At 37.6% G+C, this 18,942-nt stretch overlaps 1 protein-coding gene across 4 annotated transcripts in view; it reads left to right on the plus strand.

Moving 5' to 3' along the window:
- The window catches only part of KAT6A (lysine acetyltransferase 6A), a 118,047-nt gene that overhangs the window by 54,144 nt on the left and 44,961 nt on the right, over nucleotides 1-18,942 (plus strand). For 3 of the 4 annotated variants that reach the window (XM_074383823.1, XM_074383824.1, XM_039463377.2), the window contains 5 exons: nucleotides 7,917-8,025; nucleotides 12,865-12,980; nucleotides 13,575-13,656; nucleotides 16,449-16,584; nucleotides 18,549-18,868. In XM_074383823.1, the coding sequence (XP_074239924.1) occupies nucleotides 7,917-8,025; nucleotides 12,865-12,980; nucleotides 13,575-13,656; nucleotides 16,449-16,584; nucleotides 18,549-18,868 (763 nt within the window). The remainder of the gene's footprint in view (nucleotides 1-7,916; nucleotides 8,026-12,864; nucleotides 12,981-13,574; nucleotides 13,657-16,448; nucleotides 16,585-18,548; nucleotides 18,869-18,942) is intronic. The other variant, XM_039463378.2, reaches the window with a different exon arrangement.

Genomic DNA, 18,942 nt, shown 5'->3' on the forward strand with positions numbered 1-18,942 from the left:
TGTCAGTAGATATTTATCAACTTACAGATAATGTCTCTGCTGAAAACTATTTGTTTCAGTTTCTGTAAAACAAATACCCACTGAAGAAAGTTAATTTCAGGTTAAATTTACTTTATTTGGTTCTAACTGTGGGAGACGAAAGGGGAGGGATAAAGTACCTGGGAACTGCCAGAAGACTGGAGAGGCAGTCTGGGCTGTAGTTGTAGAGGGATAGATTTGAAAGAAGCTTATGGTGGTTTGTGCTCAGAGTAACCTGGCTGGAGAAAGGTACATGGTGGTGGGAAAGAATTTTTCATTTGAGACTGAAAAGTGTTTGATCAATAGATTTAATTCTTAGTCTTACTTCATAAGACAATTGTTAAGACATAAGGTGAGTTGTATTTATGCAATTGGATTAAAAGATAACTAACTTCCATGTAGGTACAGTGAAAATAAATGGCTAACATTTAATTTCAGTAGCCAAATTTAATTGTTATTTGTAACTTTTTTTCACTTTTGATGGGCTACAATTATATTCTAATTCTATTTACTGCATACGAGATTAGCATATTCATAGGGTTCCACAGGAATGGTTAAAAATACAGGTTTCAAGATGAGAACAAATTATAGTAGTTGCTTTTCATTACATCAGTTTTGACTTACTTCTTAAATAATTTGATTTGCGAGAATATGAAAATATCTATACCAGTTGGTTTTGTTCATTTTTTCATAATGGTAAAATTTATATAAAAATTACCATTTTAACTATTTTAAAGCGTATAATTCAGTAGCATTAAGTACATTCACACGGTTGTGATACCATCACCACCATCCATTTATTTTCCATCCATCCAGAATTTTTTCATAATTTCAGATAGACTGTGTATCCACTAAACAATAACTTCCCATTCTTCACTTCCCATGGCCTTTGGTAACCTGTTTTATTTTTTGTCTCTATGAATTTGCCTCTTCTAAGTACCTCATATAAGTAGAATCATATAATATGTGCCCTTTCGTGGTACACTACTGGATTTGAAAGAAATGAGTTGTAGTAATTATAGTTGAATGTAAGTTTTGTGTACGCCTTAGCCTGTTTTCTGCTGCTGTAACAGAATCCTACAGACTGGGTAATTTATAAAGAAGTTTATCTGTTTCATAGTTTTGGAGATTGAGAAGATCAAGGGGCTGCATCTCTCTATAAGAGCCTTCTTGCAGTGCCGTAACATGGCATAAGGGCAGAGGATGGAAGCAAGCATGCAGGACAGAGAGGAAAAGGGGGCCAAATTCCAACGATAACTAGCCCACTCCCCTGATAACAGCATTAATCTAGTTATGAGGGCGGGAGCCCTCATCACCCGGTTACCTTCCGAAGGCCCCCACCTCTCAACACTGCTAAATGGCAACACCATTTGGAGGGGACACTGAAACTGTAGGTAACTGTTGTTATAGATAGTTGTTTTTAAGTCTACGGAAGGATGTGCTTATTATTCTTTTGTTGCTTGGTGGATGTTTGAGTGTTACAGGGAGTATTACATGAATTATATTTGTACTTCTTCCATACTCTTTTTTTTTTTTTTTTTTTTTTTTTAAGAAGGAGTCTTGCTTTGTTGCCCAGGCTGGAGTGTAGTGGCACAATCTTGGCTCACTGCAACCTCTGCTTCCTGGGTTCAAGCAATTCTGCCTCAGCCTCCTGAGTAGCTGGGACTACAGGTGCATGCCACCACACCGGCTAATTTTTGTATTTTTAGTAGAGATGGGTTTTCACTACATTGGCCAGGCTGGTATCGAACTCCTGAGCTCCTTATCCACCTGCCTTGGTCTCCCAAAGTGCTGGGATTGCAGGTGTGAGCCACCGTGCCTGGCCACTTCTTCCATACTCTTTTAATTGGTTATGCCAGTGTGTCTCAGTAATTTCCAGTGGCTGTAAAACTTGAGAAATTTTGTAGCTTTAGAAAAGGCATGTCTGTATTGCCGGATTGCTTATGAAGTGATTTCTTAGAGGTTTCCAAAGTCATAAGCTTTGAGTTTACAAGTACAGTTTTTTTCCATGAAAATTTTGGTGTTGACAGATTATAGAATTTATCATTCAATGTAGTCTTAAAAGAACTGGAAATAATTACATAAAACTGTAGGAGAAGGGGTGGGATAAAGTACTCGGAAACCACTAGAAGAACCACTGTTCTTTATGTCAGTGTTTAAGAACAGAGACAAAATAAAGGTAGATTTGAATTTCTCAGAAGATATTAGAAAATAGAGATAATTATAGGTTTATGGCTAAAAAAAATTAAGGACAGTATGGGGGAAAGAAATGAAAATTGGGGCTCATGCCTGTAATCCCAGCACTCTGGGAGGTAGAGGCGGGTGGATCACCTGAGGTCAGGAGTTTGAGACCAGCCTGACCAACATAGTGAAACACAAAATTAGCTGGGTGTGGTGGCGCATGCCTGTAATTCCAGCTACTTGGGAGGCTAAGGCAGGAGAATTGCTTGTACCCAGGAAGTGGAGGTTGCAGTGATCCGAAATCGCCTCATTGCACTTTAGCTTGGGCAACAAGAGCGAAACTTTATCTCAAAAAAAGGAAAAAAACAAAACAAAACAAAAAAAAAAACCAGCCGGGCGCGGTGGCTCAAACCTGTAATCCCAGCACTTTGGGAGGCTGAGGCGGGTGGATCATGAAGTCAAGAGATCAAGACCATCCTGGTCAACATGGTGAAACCCCGTCTCTACTAAAAATACAAAAATTAGCTGGGCATGGTGGCGTGTGCCTGTAATCCCAGCTACTCAGGAGGCTGAGGCAGGAGAATTGCCTGAACCCAGGAGGCGGAGGTTGCGGTGAGCTGAGATCATGCCATTGCACTCCAGCCTGGGTAACAAGAGCGAAACTCCGTCTCAAAAAAAAAAAAAAAAAAGGAAGGAAATGAAAGTTATACTTTAAGATGGGAATATCTGATACTATATCTGTATATCTAGAAAATATCATTATTTTAATATATTATAAGTGGTTGTGATTAAAAATTCTTTCATGATATAAACTTTAACAGAGAACATTGGGAACATTTTTACTTTTCCTGTTGTTAAAAGTTGTTTCCAGAAGTTCAAGTCAGAATGCCTGTTACCAGAGCATCCACCCTGTGTTGCCTCAATGCTGCCATCTGGTGATTATTATAGAGATCTCAAAATGGTGCTTAAGGTGATGTAGGGCAACCAATGAATGACACAAGGTTTATACAGTCTCATGAGAAATTGAATGGAGATGAGTTGCTGTGGCAGAAATCTTACTTGGTTATTTATGGCCTTGAAATCACTTTCTGAAATTGCTTTGTAAACAATAGAGCATTTGTGTACTACTGTAATTATTGTGCTGCACATGGCTTTTTATCAGGCTCGTACCCAATTCATTGTTCTTTCTATGTAAGGTACTCTTATTATTTCTAGTTCTACAAGGTAATTCAGTTAATTATTCAGCAGTACTTATTGAGTGACTACTATATACTAGGCATTGTTTTTAGTAGTAGGAATATGGTCCTGAACAGATGAGAATCAGCCTTCATAGAAGTTACATTTAGTTAAGAATAAGTAATAAGATACGCATACACACATTAGTTAATGAAAAGGTTTAAGGGGAAAAAAAAGCAGGGAAGGAACTTGTGAATATTGGGGTTGGTGGGTTACTATGAAATGCTAGATGGGGGTTCAAAAAAGGCCTTACTGAAAAAGTGACTTCCTGCGTAGAGATCTGAAAGATCTAGGGAGAAACATTCTTGATATGGAGGAAAGCAGATGCAAAGGCCCTGTGCCTGTAACCGCTGCCTTGAAGGAAACATAAGCAAGGAAGCTGGAGTGGAGTATAGTAGAGGCAGACAGCAATAGAAGATGAAGTTAGGAATGCAACTGAGGGAGAGAGCAGGGGAGTACGGATCACACAGGCCTTGTAGTTCGTGTGGCATTTAATCTGAAAGGGAAGCAACTGGATTGGAGAGTTTAGGGTAGCTGAATGACATGCTTTGATTTACCTTTTAACAGATTCACTGTGGCTGTTGTGTTTAATGGTATGTAAGGTCATTTGCTACAACCTTTCTTTTATGAGCTGTAGCAACAGGTTTCCTTTATTAGATCATGGGAAAAATAAGGGATAAGAAAGAAGCTTGGATAGCTCTGAGAGAAATATCTGGCATACTATGTGCATAGATTTTTAAAAATTATATTCACCGATTATCAGTAGTTTCTGTCTTTGTGATACAGAGCAATTGAAATCAGCTTGTAGAATTTTACTTGGAAAATATTAAGAATATCTCTCCTATTTTTTTCTATAATCACCTTAGTGCATTTCAGATTCACATTTTATGGTGAGCCCAATATAGGTTTACCCTGCCTCACTGGTTTTCATGCTGATTAATAGTTTGGGAATGAGAGTGACCTGGAGTTAAAATTTTTAAATGCTTTTAACAATATAGTTTGGCAGATTGTAAAACAAATCATGGTGTACTGATTAGTAATGCTATTTGATCAACAAATTAAAGAAAACCCATAAAACGAGATGATTTATTTAAACCGTTTTTTGCTGTAGCTCATCAGCTAAAATGACTAAACCCCTGAGGTACTGTTACTCTTTTCCAAATTGCACTTAAAAAACAAACTGAAATAATCACTTAGTTAAAATGTCGTGATCATTGTCAGTAATAGTATTTCTCTGTGGATTTACTTTGGTTTGGTAGCTGAAAAGTTTATCATTTTTATGTTTGGCCAAATAATATGCGTCTTTTGTGGAGGGGGGGCATGCCATGTGTGACTGAAAACTGTTTTTATACAGCTTGAATCTCTTTGGAATAATGCCTTTATTTGACTTAATTGCTTTTTAGCTTTATTTTCACACTGTAAATATCAATATTGTGTAAACTTAAGTTGTCATTATTGGTACTAAATCAGCAAATTGTTTTGTGTCATGAGTAAGCAAGGTCTAAGACTAGGGTTATTTGGTAAGTGCTAGAATGATTTAGTTTAACTGTCTACCCATCTCTAAGTAACAACACAGCCAGTTTGTCTGAATCACTACGCCTCTGCCCTTCAGGTTTTAATGGTTTGGCTAGACAAAGTCTAGTAGTGTGAAACTGATCATACATAAAAGAAGTATTAACAGTAACATTACAGGGAACATATAGGGACATGTAGGGATAATTTTGCTAGGGGTTTATTAGTTATGATTTTAAATATTTTTTTGCGATTAGAAACTTTACTGTCTTGGTCTGGATGGCAAAGACACATGTTCGAAGATACAGATTACTGCATAGTCTTAACTTTCTAAGACTGTGTTTCCTATGCTGAAGAATAACAATAATTTGTTTTCCAGACTTTCTCTCTTTTTCCCCTTTTATGTTTTCTCTGTTAGGTAGTAATAAAATGATCTAATTTGTCCCTGAGAAGTAAGAGCAGATTAGCCAAGTACTTTGCTGTACCTAAATATGTAATTTTAGTAATTTGGTTTGAGTTGTGATACTGTTCTCAATCTTCCCTCTAGCTTCCTGTCCTAAAGTGGGCTTGTCTTTAGTGATGGCTCTAAACTCAACTTTTGTTCCTTTTTAACCAGACTGCTGAAGTGCTATAATGTGCTCTATATATGAATATGGCACTGTGACCCACCGTTCATAGGTCATTACATTGAATTGTGTACCTATAATGACTTTTCTAAAATTTAAATCTTGGCCATACTATTCCTCTGCCTAAACTCTCCCAGTTGTACCTTGGAGGCTACAGAATAAAGCTCAAATCTCATGACTGGCTTCTACCTTCTTCCTAGGCCTTCTTTAGAGGTTTGTTTTGTTTTGTTTTTCATTGCTGGACAAAGTCTTTCCTGACTTACTTTCCCAGTTCTTTTTTCATTCGTTTCTGAGGAAAGGATGTGATAGTCTTAATTATGATTAAGCCATAATTATTAAGACAATTAGCTGTTCATCTCTCAGTCTCTTGGCTAGAGCACTACTGTTAACTTGTTTGTGTTGGATGTTTTCATATTGATGTTCCACCCAACTCTCTTATTAAATCTGTTTGCTTTTCTGGCTGATTCTGTGCCAGCCACTTAAGTATTGGTGTTCTCACCTTAGCTCTCTTCTTTACACGTTTCTTCATAAGAAAACTTATCAACTCTGATGGCTTTAGTGCCATTTTGTATGTATATGATTTCTAGATTTTAAAATCCAGACCAGTCTCTGTCTCCCTGTATTATATTGTCCATTGGTATTGCTATGTGAATGTTACATAAGCATTTTAAAGCTCAGTAAGCCCTAAACTAAGCTCACTTTCCCCTCCCAAACCTGATTGTGTGTTTTCTGCCTTTCTGAACACCTTTTTAACCTAGTGGGGCTGCCTGTTAAATGCTTCTGGAAAAACATAAGTCAAAGGATGCTTCTGTCAAAGTACCTCCTTCCCTACTTTCCTCCTCTGTTTTCCATTGCTATAGTTCTATCGTAGCACCTACAAATATTTTATTGTACTTATCTGTTCTCCCCAGTAGACTAAATGCATCTCGATACTTTGTCCATGGGGAAGCAAGCAAGTGAATGAATGAATGAATGAATGAACGAATGAATGCATCTCGAGGACTTTCTATTGCCATCCTGCACACTGCCTAGCATAAATAGTTGAGGGGTGACTGAGGGTACCTCCAACTAAACACATTTAAAATGGAACTCATCAGTTTCCTCCAAATTGCTTTCCTTTGCTTTCTTCCAAATTTTCTACTTTAAAATGACTCACTGTGCACAGTTGATAGCATCTTTTCAGTTCCTTTAGTCATATTTAACTCTCTTTTCTCTGCTACTCTCACAACTGGTTTTAAGCCCATTGCTATTTCTTCTATATCGTTTCCTTAGCTTTGGTTCAAGTTCTCACTTGTCTTCACCAGACCATTGTAACTACTGTGTAAATGTTTTATCTATCTTTGGACTTTTCCCCATTTGTCTTTGATATTGCTACAATAATTATTTTTCTCTAATACAAGTGGTATGTCCTGGTTCAGTAAGTTTTCCTGTAGGATAAAGTCCAATTAAAAAAACACATTATATTTTTATTTGAAAGCTATATTTAGGTAATTGCAGATATTTAATGTATATATTTTAGTGAGTTTGAAAGTCCAACTTCTTTACCTTCAGTGGCTTACCTTTGGTTTCAGTCTTCATGAACTTATCTAGTTTCTTTTTTTTATTTTTTCTTTTCCTGTCTTGTAGCAGAAACCAGGTACTTGAAGCATTGACCTTACCAGACTGCACACCTAAGTCCGTTCTGTTTATACTACCTCTATTGCCTTCTCTCCATCACTCTTAGAAGGAACATAGATTAAACTGCTCCTAGCACTTGTTAGCTATTGTCCTTGGACAAGTTCCTAAAGATCCCACAACGTAGTACCAGTACTTAATACATGCTGTCTTCCTCCTTCAACCTTTTCCCTCCTCCACACCACAGTTGGAATTTCTCTTTCCTACTGCTAGAAAACACTTACTGTTTCTCTCTTATAGCACTTAGTGTCTTCTGCCGAGGAGTCACTGTGTCTGTGTTTACTTGTGTAGAGCTTACTGCTCTTCCAGTAGATAACATGCATTTTCAGGGCTTAGACTGTGTCTTCTTGAACTTATTCCAGTTGAATTTTTCAGTCTTAAGGGTTTGTGTTTTAAAATCCACGTTGTATCACTTAGTTTCTAAGTGACGAACATGACTGGGATATGATTTTTTAAAGTAAAGTTTCTAAATGGTCATCGCAAGGACCAGTTGTAAAGGCCTAGCCAGAACAGGCTTGTAAAAACTCACCTACATAGTTGGAATTTAGGAGAGTAATACAATCATCCTAAACTTACTCTCATTGGAATTTAAAACTATAATTTTAATGTCTTTATAGTAATACTAAATAAAAGTATTAGTACTGGAATGAATTGTGTTTTTCTTCACAGCCGGTTGCTGAACCAATCCCCATCTGTAGTTTCTGTCTTGGTACAAAAGAACAAAACCGAGAAAAGAAGCCAGAGGAACTCATCTCCTGTGCCGACTGTGGCAACAGTGGTATGTGATTTCCTTCTGTTGTTCTAAAATGTGTTATGAAAGCAAGAGGAAAGTATGTGTAACTTGAGTTTGTGTCCTTGATTCTTCTGAAATTAATACAGGCATACATCTTTTAATGATGGGTCATACATTCTGAGAAACATGTCCTTAGGCAGTTTCATCATCATGTGAACATCTTAGAGTGTTCTGACACAAACCAAGAGGGATGGCCTACTACATATCTGGGTCATATAGTGTATAGTCCGTTACTTATAGGCTCAAACCTGTCCAATACTGAATATTGTAGGCAGTTATAACACTGGTGACTATTTGTGTATCTAAACATATCTAAATATAGAAAAGGTACAGTAAAAATACAGTATTATGACCTTATGGGGCTACAGTCATATGTGGTCTGTTTTTTCTTGTTTGTTTTTGAGACAGAGTCTTCCTCTGTCGCCCAGGCTGGAGTGTAGTGGCACTATCTTGGTTCATTGCAGCCTCCGCCTCTTGGGTTCAAGCAATTCTCCTGCCTCAGCCTCCCGAGTAGGTGGGATTACAGGTACCCACTACCAGGCCTGGCTAATTTTTGTATTTTTAGTAGAGATAGGGTTTCACCATGTTGGCCAGGCTGGTCTCAAACTCCTGACCTCAGGTGATCCGCTCTCCTTTGCCTCTCAAAGTGCTGGGATTACAGACATGAGACACTGTGCCCAGACATATGTGGGCTGTATTTGATTAAAACGTCCTTGTGTGATGCATGACTATATTTTAATTTGATTATGATTTTAGTTAACTGAGATGAGCTTCTGCACTAGGAAGGGATTTGAATATATAGCTGAAATGTGTAATCCAGTTAATTTAAATCAGGTCTTAGTTTTTTTTTTTTATATATAAAACATTTTCTGTGGGGTTATTTTTTCCTGTTGGTCTGTACATTTCAGTATTTAACATCTGCTTAAATCACAGCAATCAGTTTGAAGTTGTTGCTGGTTTCTTTAATAATCACTACTTAGTCTTTCTTGATTTATGCCTCAGGCTTGATGAATAGAACTAGGATAACAGATTTGTTTTTCTTGATGGAAACTTACATATGTCACATTGGGAAATAGTGTTGATACTGCAGTCTAGCAAGCAGTGTGAAATTCTAGGCCCTAAGAAAGAATTTGCAGAATCTCCTAACTTGCCAATTCCAGAGATATTCTTGCTCTACATTTTAAGAACTCACAAGACGTTACAGGAAGGCCTTGGTAAACTAGCATTATCTTTGACTATTGGCTTAATTTTCAGTGTTCTATATTAATAACAATCATGACTTAGTTTAGAAAACAGAAACCACACTAGATACTTCAAGAGGAAGGAAGTTACTATTGGAATTAGGTGTTTGTGAAATTGTTGGTGGGGCTGAAGAGGAAAGCTGGAGGCTGGGCTTTAACGACTGACACCTGGGACGCTGCAGCACTGACCCATCCAAGGAGTTAATGTGCCTGCCTCTATCTGGAAGAGGTGGAAGCAGGAGGGAGTCCTGCACAACGATTGCACTCTGTAGTTGGCGCTGAAGAGCTGAGTTTGGCCATCATCACAACAGCTCTGGATGTCCACGAGGGAGAAGCATGGATAGGGTTGTTTCCATGACTTTTCTAATCATTAGAAAATAGTACTAGGAGGAGGATGATCTTTGCCTTATTTTTGCCTTTGAAATATCCCTGGAGAACATATCGAGTTGTCAGAACTTAGAGCCTAGCTGCAGAGGAGTCTAAGAAGTACAGTTTTTAGCTTTTCAATTTATGCAAAGAAGAAGGTGAGAATAGATCTTGAGTGCTGGGTGATCATATCCAACATGCTATCATAAACTAAAATGAACTCTGGATGGGTTTCATGGTTAAATATAAACCATAAATCATAAAAGATTAGATGAAAATACAATGGCATACCATATAATGCAGTGATTTTCAAATTCCTTAAATAAAACTGAAATATATGAAACATAAAAGGAGTTTATTCTGAGTAAGGTGGAAATGAAATGGAGGATAGGGAGTGTTGTGTTTACAGCCCTGCCTTCTAAGTAGCATTCTATTTGAGGTGGTTTCTGAGCTAAGGATGAATATAATTTGAAAACTCTTACTGTAGTAGTAACTTTTAAAGAAATTGTAGAACAGTTAACTATCATCTATTGCTGCAGAAAATAAATTACTCTAAAACTTAGCTTCAAGCAGCAAAACATTTTTTTACTTCCTACTATTTCTGTGTGTCATGAATTTGGGAGTTGTTTATCTGGGTCATTTTGACTTGGTATCTTTCATGAGTTTGCTGCCAGGATTTTAACTGGTACTGCAGTCATGTGAAGGTTTCCATGACGGCTCATTTACCTGGCTGGCAAGTTGCTGCTGCCACAGCCTGTTAACAAGAAGCTTCAGTTCTGTGCCATGTGGACATCTTCACAGGGCTGCATGAGTGCCTGCAACATGGCGGCTGGCCTCCCAGATGAGTATTTGAGAGAGAATGAGGTGGAATGTGCAGTGTGTTTTTTAACCTGGCCTTGGAGTCACACTGTGTTATTTCAGCAGTATCTTCTTGGTTATGCAGATCAACCCAGTTATATGGGAGGGAACTGTGAAAGTATGACTAGAAGGAGGCAAGAATGCCCAGGGAGCAGCTTGGAGGCTGGCTGTCACAGTACCCCAGAAAGGAAAGCATGGGGTTAGCTGGATACATGAACGTTGATATTTTCTAAATTAAAAAATAACATACCTAAAATAGAGCAAGAATAATTTGGGGAAAATAATTGCTATAAATATGGCAAGGGGCCAGAAGCTATGTAAGTATAAAGAACATGTTTCCATTTCTAAGCATAAAGTCTGAAGAGCAGAGCCTATGAACTGGCAATTTATATGAAAGAAAACTAATAATTGAGCCTATAAAAAGTGTTTTACTCAAGTAATAATAGGAACACCTACCATAGTAGCAGTGAAGTATCATTTTATAGCTTTTGTAATAATCACAATCGAAAGAAAATAGAGCTCAAACTTAGAGTTCATGTAATTGTGGTAAAACACTTGTTCTTTTGCTGGTAGCACTGTATATTATATCATAGTTTTTGGAAGATGTTTTAGCAGTGCATATCAAGCTATAAATGTGTATAATTCATTTGACTCACCAGTCCCACTTTCAGGAATTCATTCTAAGGAATTAATTTAAAAGAAATAATCTGTAAACATGAAGTAATTCACTTTAGTGTTCTCTAGTCTCAGTATTTAACAATGGGGAAATGGTCATGCAGGTTATAGTGTATCAGTCAGTAGAATATGATTAGTTTAAGGAATATAAAGTTTACTTAAATAAAATTAAGTAAAAACTGTGTATATGCTAAAATTACAGTCATGCAAGGGCTTTCAGCTAGTTTGAATAGGAAAAGTGTAACATAAAAATGGCTGTTATTCTAGGATGATAGGATTATGGGTGAAATTTTCACATCTCTTGGATTTTCCTTCAGTGCTAGTGATGTTTTGATGATAAACTTGCTATCTCATAACAGAGAAAATCCTTTAGGAATAGAAAAGAGAGGAGAAGATGATTTAACAAGCCCTTTCTCTCACCAAAGAAAAATAAACACAACCAACTTTTGGAGGAGAGAGAGGGACAGCTCTTTTTAAGGGCATATTGGCTACCCTTAATTTTTTAGAGTCAGATTGATGACTAACGCTGGGAAGAGGAAGCATGTTTTTTTCTCTGTTGGTATTCATTCTGAGCATTGTAGAAATACTGCTTTTGGTTTTAGTTTTAGCTTGTGTGCCTTAAATTGTGAGCAGATAACTCACTTTAAGTGACAGGATTTTTATTGTATACAGGAGTCCCCCCTTATTCTTGGGGTTTCAGGACCCCCAGTGGATGCCTGAAAACTTGGATGAAACCGAACTCTGTGTATATGGTGCTGTGTTTTTCCCTGTGCATACATACACGTGATAAAGTTTAACTTAATAATTAGGCACAGTAAGAGGTTAAGAATAATAGATAATAAAATAGGACAATTATAACAACCTGCCAGCATTACTAGTTTTGTGCTTTGGGGCCATTAATGAAGTAAAATAAGCGTTACTCAAACACAAGCATAGTAATAACACCAGCATGGTGATACCAACGATAGCCTGTTAGCCCGGATGACCACTAAGTGACTAACAAGTGGGTAGTGTATGCAGTGTGGGTGATCACAGCCCAGTTGAGACAGCAGATCTCATATGCTACTTAGAACAGTGTGCAATTTAAAACTTAGGAGTTGCTTATTTAATACTTTCACACTGCAATTGACTGTGGGTAATTAAAACCTCAGAAAACAAAGCAGATCAGAGGGAACTAACTGTGTTTTAAAAATTACAAGTTAAATGTTATCATTTAAAAAAATGACAGCACAAAAGGGTATAAAAGTGCAACATAAAATCCTCTCCTAGATACATATAACTCAGTTTTCTAGGATGTTACCAATGTAAATAGTTTTTTGTATATTCTTTCAGTAATGCATATATGAGCATTTCTCATATATGAACAGATAACGCATTCATGTATTTACCGGCATTTATAGAAACATAATGCTTTGATGCAGGCTTAACAAAAGTTTGGAGTTTGTCAAGTTTTTTATAATCAAATTGTGCGGAGGGGGTCCTAAAATTTCTCTTTAACATTAATAAAACTGAATTGTGGTGCCAAGTCCTGATGAAAAATGTGTAGCAAACTTCCAGAAGCATCTTGCTTTATTTGATATGTACTTTGTATTTAAGATGATTGCCTTTTTCTACATAATTTCTCTAGTACAATAGTAAAATCATTCTTGAGTGTTTCATTCATGAATATTCTCCCTCTTATTAGGCCATCCATCCTGTTTAAAGTTTTCCCCTGAACTAACGGTTAGAGTGAAGGCCTTACGGTGGCAGTGCATTGAGTGTAAAACGTGCAGCTCCTGTCGAGATCAAGGCAAAAATGCGGTGAGTATCTTTGCCTTCTAATACGGGTGTTTCATTTACAGTAGAATGTCCGACCAGTGTTTTCATCTAAGTATGGCTGGTTATTTTTCAGACGCTTGGTCCAGTAGCATTTAGAATAGCCAGTAGCCTCTTTTAATCTACATGTCATTAGTTTAGAATACTTGTTCATTTAGACTGAGATTATGTCTAGGAAATTTGTAAAGCACTTAATTATATATTTGCAGAGAGACTGCAGTATATACCCCCAAAATTTCTTTGAGCGGTACAGAGGCATTCATTTAGGATAGTCAGTTGATATATTAGTTACAAATTGTCCTTTTCTCATTATTAAAGCAGACCAGGGTTAGCTTATTTCTGGTTGTTGGATAGACTTGAAACTGATGGAACTTTAGCTCTTTATGAAAGATTGGGTGGAACATAACTTTTTGCTACTCTATTTACTTAGTTGATACAAATTAAGAAAACTTAATCTTATGGTCACTCATCTCTTTTTTTAAGATCCCTGAAGCTTTCTAGGTTTTATGTGGTTATGATCCTAACATGTTTCTGCTTCATAAGATTAAGCAAAACTGTCCTTTATCTTTTTTCTAATAGGATAACATGCTCTTTTGTGATTCGTGTGACCGAGGTTTTCACATGGAGTGTTGTGATCCACCACTCACCCGGATGCCAAAAGGTGAGAAATACTTTCTGAAATCAAACTGGGAATATAAAGGAATATGTTAGTGAAAGCACATTTTATCTACTTTGCTAAATGAAAGAATAACTGGATCTCTCTTTTTGAGGTTGTATAAGTAGGAAGAGAGCTGTCACCTTAAAAGGTGGGGATCTGGTTAGGTATCTTAAAATTCTTATATGGTATGGCTGTATTGTTATTTTCAATATATAGGCATCCATGAAGAGTGAAGTGGTTCATTTATACATCTTTGCATAAATATGTATACTTCTCTAGCTAGAAGATAAAATACTTGGCTTAATATATCTTGAAATACTATCTTGAAATTCCTCTTTCTTTAAAGGAGGAAATAAAATAGTATTAGATCATGTTGATTATATCACAGCTTAGCACTTTTGAGGGGCCTAGAGCTATAGATAGACAGTTTATTCAAAACTTAAACCTTTTTATGAAGTACATTGTAAACAAAAAAGTGTCCAGATCATAAGGGTGCAGCTTAATGTTACTCTTTTCTTTTGGTCCCTGTTCATTGAGAAGTATTTAGTTTGGGCACAGTTGCCTTTTGGTTGGACTTCCATATTCATATGCTTTTTTAAAAAAACTTCAGTCAGTTACTCCTTTTCGTCTTATCATAAATTCCATTTTAACTCTGATTTTATAATTTATAGGTTTCTTAAGGATGCCTATAGGATATTTCATAATACTTGTTTGGAAAAAGTTTTCTGTTGATGGGAAAGGACTTAATCGTACTTTGTAGCCATGTTACCACTTGAGGTTTTTACTTGAATTCACTTATTCCCTACCCCCCAGATGGAGTCTCACACTTTTGCCCAGGCTGGAGTGCAGTGGCATGATTTTGGCTCATTGCAATCTCTGCCTGCCAGGTTCAAGCGAGTCTCTGCCTCAGCCTCCCAAGTAGCTGTGACTACAGGGGTGTGCCACCACACCCAGCTAATTTTTTTTATTTTTCGTAGAGTCGGGGTTTCCCCATATTGGCCAGGCCAGTCTGGAACTCTGGGCCTCAAGTGATCCCGTCCACCACGGCCTCCCAAAGTGCTGGGATTATAGGCGTAAGCCACCGCGCCTGGCCTGAATTCACTTACTGATTGTTACTTTTTGAAAAGTCTTAAATTTATAAATATTAAAAAATAAATACTCACCTTTTCAATATTTGAAGTCTGAGCAAAGGGCCTTCTAAGAGTCCTTAAGAAGATTTTTTTTGGTTGGGGGATTGGGGTGGAGATGTAGTCTTGCTCTGTTGCTCAGGCTAGAGTGCAGTGGCACTATCTCAGCTCACTGCAGCCTCTTCCTCCTGGGTTCAAGCGACTCTCCTGCCTCAACCTTCCAAGTAGCTGAGACTACAGGCATACCACTACACCCAGCTAATTTTTTTGGAGATAGGGTTTCACCATGTTGGCCAGGCTGGTCTCAAACTCCTGACCTCAGGTGATCTGCCCACTTTGACCTTTCAAGTGCTAGGATTAGAGGTGTGAGCTACTGTGCCCAGCCAAGAAAGATTTTCTTAGGACTCCTTTCCTGTGTTTAAATTCTACAAAAGAGATTATATAGCAGCTTAAGACAGGTAACATTTTAGTTTGAAATTATTCTAACCTTGCAGAAAAGTGGCCAAAGCAGTACAGAGAGCTCTCACTGTATCCTTTAGCCTAGCTTCCCCTAATGTTACCATCTTACAAAAGAGTACAATTATTGAAACCAAGAAGTGAATATTGATAGGCTCCAATTAGATCTTGTTTGAATTTCTGGTGCAGGATCCTACCCACGATGTCATATTACATGTAGTTGTCGTACTTTCTTAGTCTCCTCCTGTCTGTGATAATTCCTCGACCTTTGTCTTAACTGACCTTGACACTTTTGAAAAGAATTGGTCTATTATTTTTTAGAAAGCTCCTCAGTTTAGGTTTGCCTGTTACTTTCTGATGATTAGATTGAAGCCGTAAATTTTGGCAAGAATACCACGGAAATGATGTTGTGCCTTTCTCAGTGCATCATAGCAGGGGTATATAATAGTGACGTGTCTTATACTAGGAGCGTTAATTTTGATCTCTTGGTTACAGTGAAGAAACTTGATAGATACGTTAAAGTTCCTCTTTTTTCCATTTGCTCACTAACTTTAGCATCTGTCATTGGTGTTTGCATAACAGGGATTTTATTTTTCATTATACTTTTATATTTATTAATTGGAATGCTTCTGTAAGGAAGAACTATTCCTTGGTTTCACTTATTCATTCATTTATTTATATCATTATGGACTTACGGATATCATTTTATTCTAGGGGTTATAATCCATTGTTGTGATTATTTTTACCCAAAGTTGTCCCACATTTGGCTGTTGGAAACTCTTTTAAGTCCTGGATCCTTTTGATATGCCTCCATTTTAAAAAATTACTTCTTTGTTTTTTGGTACTACAAGAAGTTGCAGTATAATCCCTCCCCTGACCTGGAATCAAACATTATGTGGAAACGTGGCTTTTGTTTTTGTTTTTGTAGGATAGTGATTAGAGACCAATATCTGGGTGCTAGATGTAGAGCAGGGATTTTTAGCTGTCGGTGGACCTCCAGTGTAGGCTTCAAGGTGTATGTGAGTGTCTTCCAATTATTTGTTGGATTTAGTATGTATATGTTTTAATGTTTATTTTGTGGGGGGGTATTCATCAGATTTTCCAATGACAGTCTTTTACTTGAAAAAGTTAAGATCCTGACTTAGACTATCTGAAACCTTTCAGTATATTTATATCTGTCATACTCGTATGTGGAATTTTACTTTTTTATAGGCATGTGGATATGTCAAATATGTCGACCTAGGAAAAAAGGACGAAAACTTCTACAAAAGAAGGCGGCGCAGATAAAACGGCGCTATGCTAATCCAATAGGACGTCCAAAAAACAGGTTAAAGAAACAAAACACGGTGTAAGTTGTACTTGTGGCAAGGTGAGGGGAGAAAAGGATAGGGTCTTCTCTAGAGTGTAGGATTCACTTGTATTCTCTATGAAAAACATTTTCCATTGTTCTGTCTGGCACTTTTATATAATAATAATAGCTAACACTTATTGAGCCCTTAATAAATGCCAGATACTGTTCTAAGTGCTTTTACATTGAATTGTTTAATTCTCCTAATTACCCAGTGAAATCTAGCTGCTGCTGTTACTTTCATTTTTCAAAGGAAGAAATTAAGGCGTAGTAAATGTTGAACTGGGATGAAAATCCAAGTAGTCTGGCATCAAAGTCTGACTTTTTTTTTTTTTTTTTTTTTTTTTTTGAGACGGATTTTAGCTCTTGTTACCCAGGCTGGAGTGCAATGGCACGATCTCGGCTCACCGCAGCCTCCGCCTCCTGGGTTCAAGCAATTCTCCTGCCTCAGCCTCCTGAGTAGCTGGGATTACAGGCACGCGCCACCATGCCCAGCTAATGTTTTGTATTTTTAGTAGAGACGGGGTTTCACCATGTTGACCAGGATGGTCTCGATCTCTCGACCTCGTGATCCACCCGCCTCGGCCTCCCAAAGTGCTGGGATTACAGGCTTGAGCCACTGCGCCCGGCCTCAAAGTCTGACTTTTAACCATTGCCTATGTTGCTTCTCTTATATAAAAACAGGAAAAAAAAAAAAAAGTCGTTACTGTGACATTTTATTTGTCTCTCTCCTGATCTTGTCTCAGTTGTTAATATCTATTAGGTATACAAATCACTAGATAGGTTCTTCCTATTGAACTGATGGCTTGATGGCTAAGTCCCACTTTTGTGTTCTTCTTATTTGAAATAATTTGAATGTTTTCTTTCATCTGTTAGCAGAAACCAGAAATTTTGGGCTAGAAAGCTGGGCTATGTCTGGAGGAGGTGGGGCAAGAAGATTCAGTAGCTAGTTTTGTCTTTTAAAAAAATATCTCTGTAGTAACTCACCTTTGATGATATGCAAATATCATCAGGCTTGTCAACCTCCCTTTATTCGCAGAAGTTTTACTTAATACACTTAGGGCTATCTTGAAGGTGATATAACTGAAATGAATGGGCATTAGCAACCTGAAATGTACAGAACCAGTATTGTAGTCTATATTCAGAATCTTAAGGTTTGATTTTCCTCTAAAATGATGTTTTGATTCCTGGCTTTCAAGAAATAACCTGTCCTTGTGTTTTAGAGATAAAATGTAACTTTGAGTTGGTGCAGAGATCACAGTGCAGTAGAACTTTATATCTGGAAGGATCTTAGTTGTTTTCTAGTCCGATTGTCTGTCATTTTACAGATAAAGACACTGACATAAATGTTTAGAAAATATGTGTTTTCTTCAAGTTGTACAACTAGTAAGAGAGAGAATTATGACTAGAACAAGTCTTCTGACTCCTGGCCTACCGTTCTTTGCACTATAAGTAGGCTTCCTGGAAGCAGGTGTTTCTTTCTTTTTTTTTTTTTTTATTTTTGAGACGGAGTTTCACTCTTGTTACCCAGGCTGGAGTGCAATGGCGCGATCTTGGCTCACCGCCACCTCCGCCTCCTGGGTTCTGGCAATTCTCCTGCCTCAGCCTCCTGAGTAGCTGGGATTACAGGCACGCACCACCATGCCCAGCTAATTTTTTGTATTTTTGGTAGAGATGGGGTTTCACCATGTTGACCAGGATGGTCTCGATCTCTTGACCTCGTGATCCACCCGCCTCGGCCTCCCAAAGTGTTGGGATTATAGGCTTGAGCCACCACTCCCGGCTGAGGTGTTTCTAATAATATTAATTTACATTCATGGAGTACTATTTATAGTTTTCAGAATATTCTTAATACCGATTTTAAAAAAGCTGTAGGTTCCTTACTAAGTATGTGTTATGTATTAAATAGGATCTTTATAAATATCTTTTTTAATAGTTACCCTTTCCCCTGTTTAATTCTTTAGATCAAAAGGTCCCTTCAGCAAAGTTCGAACTGGCCCTGGAAGGGGTAGGAAACGAAAAATCACTCTTTCCAGCCAATCAGCATCATCTTCATCAGAAGAAGGATATTTAGAGCGGATAGATGGCTTGGACTTCTGCAGAGATGGCAGTGTATCCTTGAAGTTCAACAAGAAAACCAAAGGGCTCATTGATGGCCTTACCAAATTTTTTACCCCTTCCCCTGATGGGCGGAAACCTCGGGGGGAAGTGGTGGACTACTCTGAGCAATATCGAATCAGAAAGAGGGGCAACAGGAAGTCAAGCACTTCAGATTGGCCCACAGGTAAGAGTTTGGAACAAACCTAGAAACAGATAGTATTGTATACATGTATTATTTGGGGTAACACTAATTATCTA

Source organism: Saimiri boliviensis, chromosome 13 (assembly GCF_048565385.1).
Source record: "Saimiri boliviensis isolate mSaiBol1 chromosome 13, mSaiBol1.pri, whole genome shotgun sequence".
NCBI lineage: Eukaryota > Metazoa > Chordata > Mammalia > Primates > Cebidae > Saimiri > Saimiri boliviensis.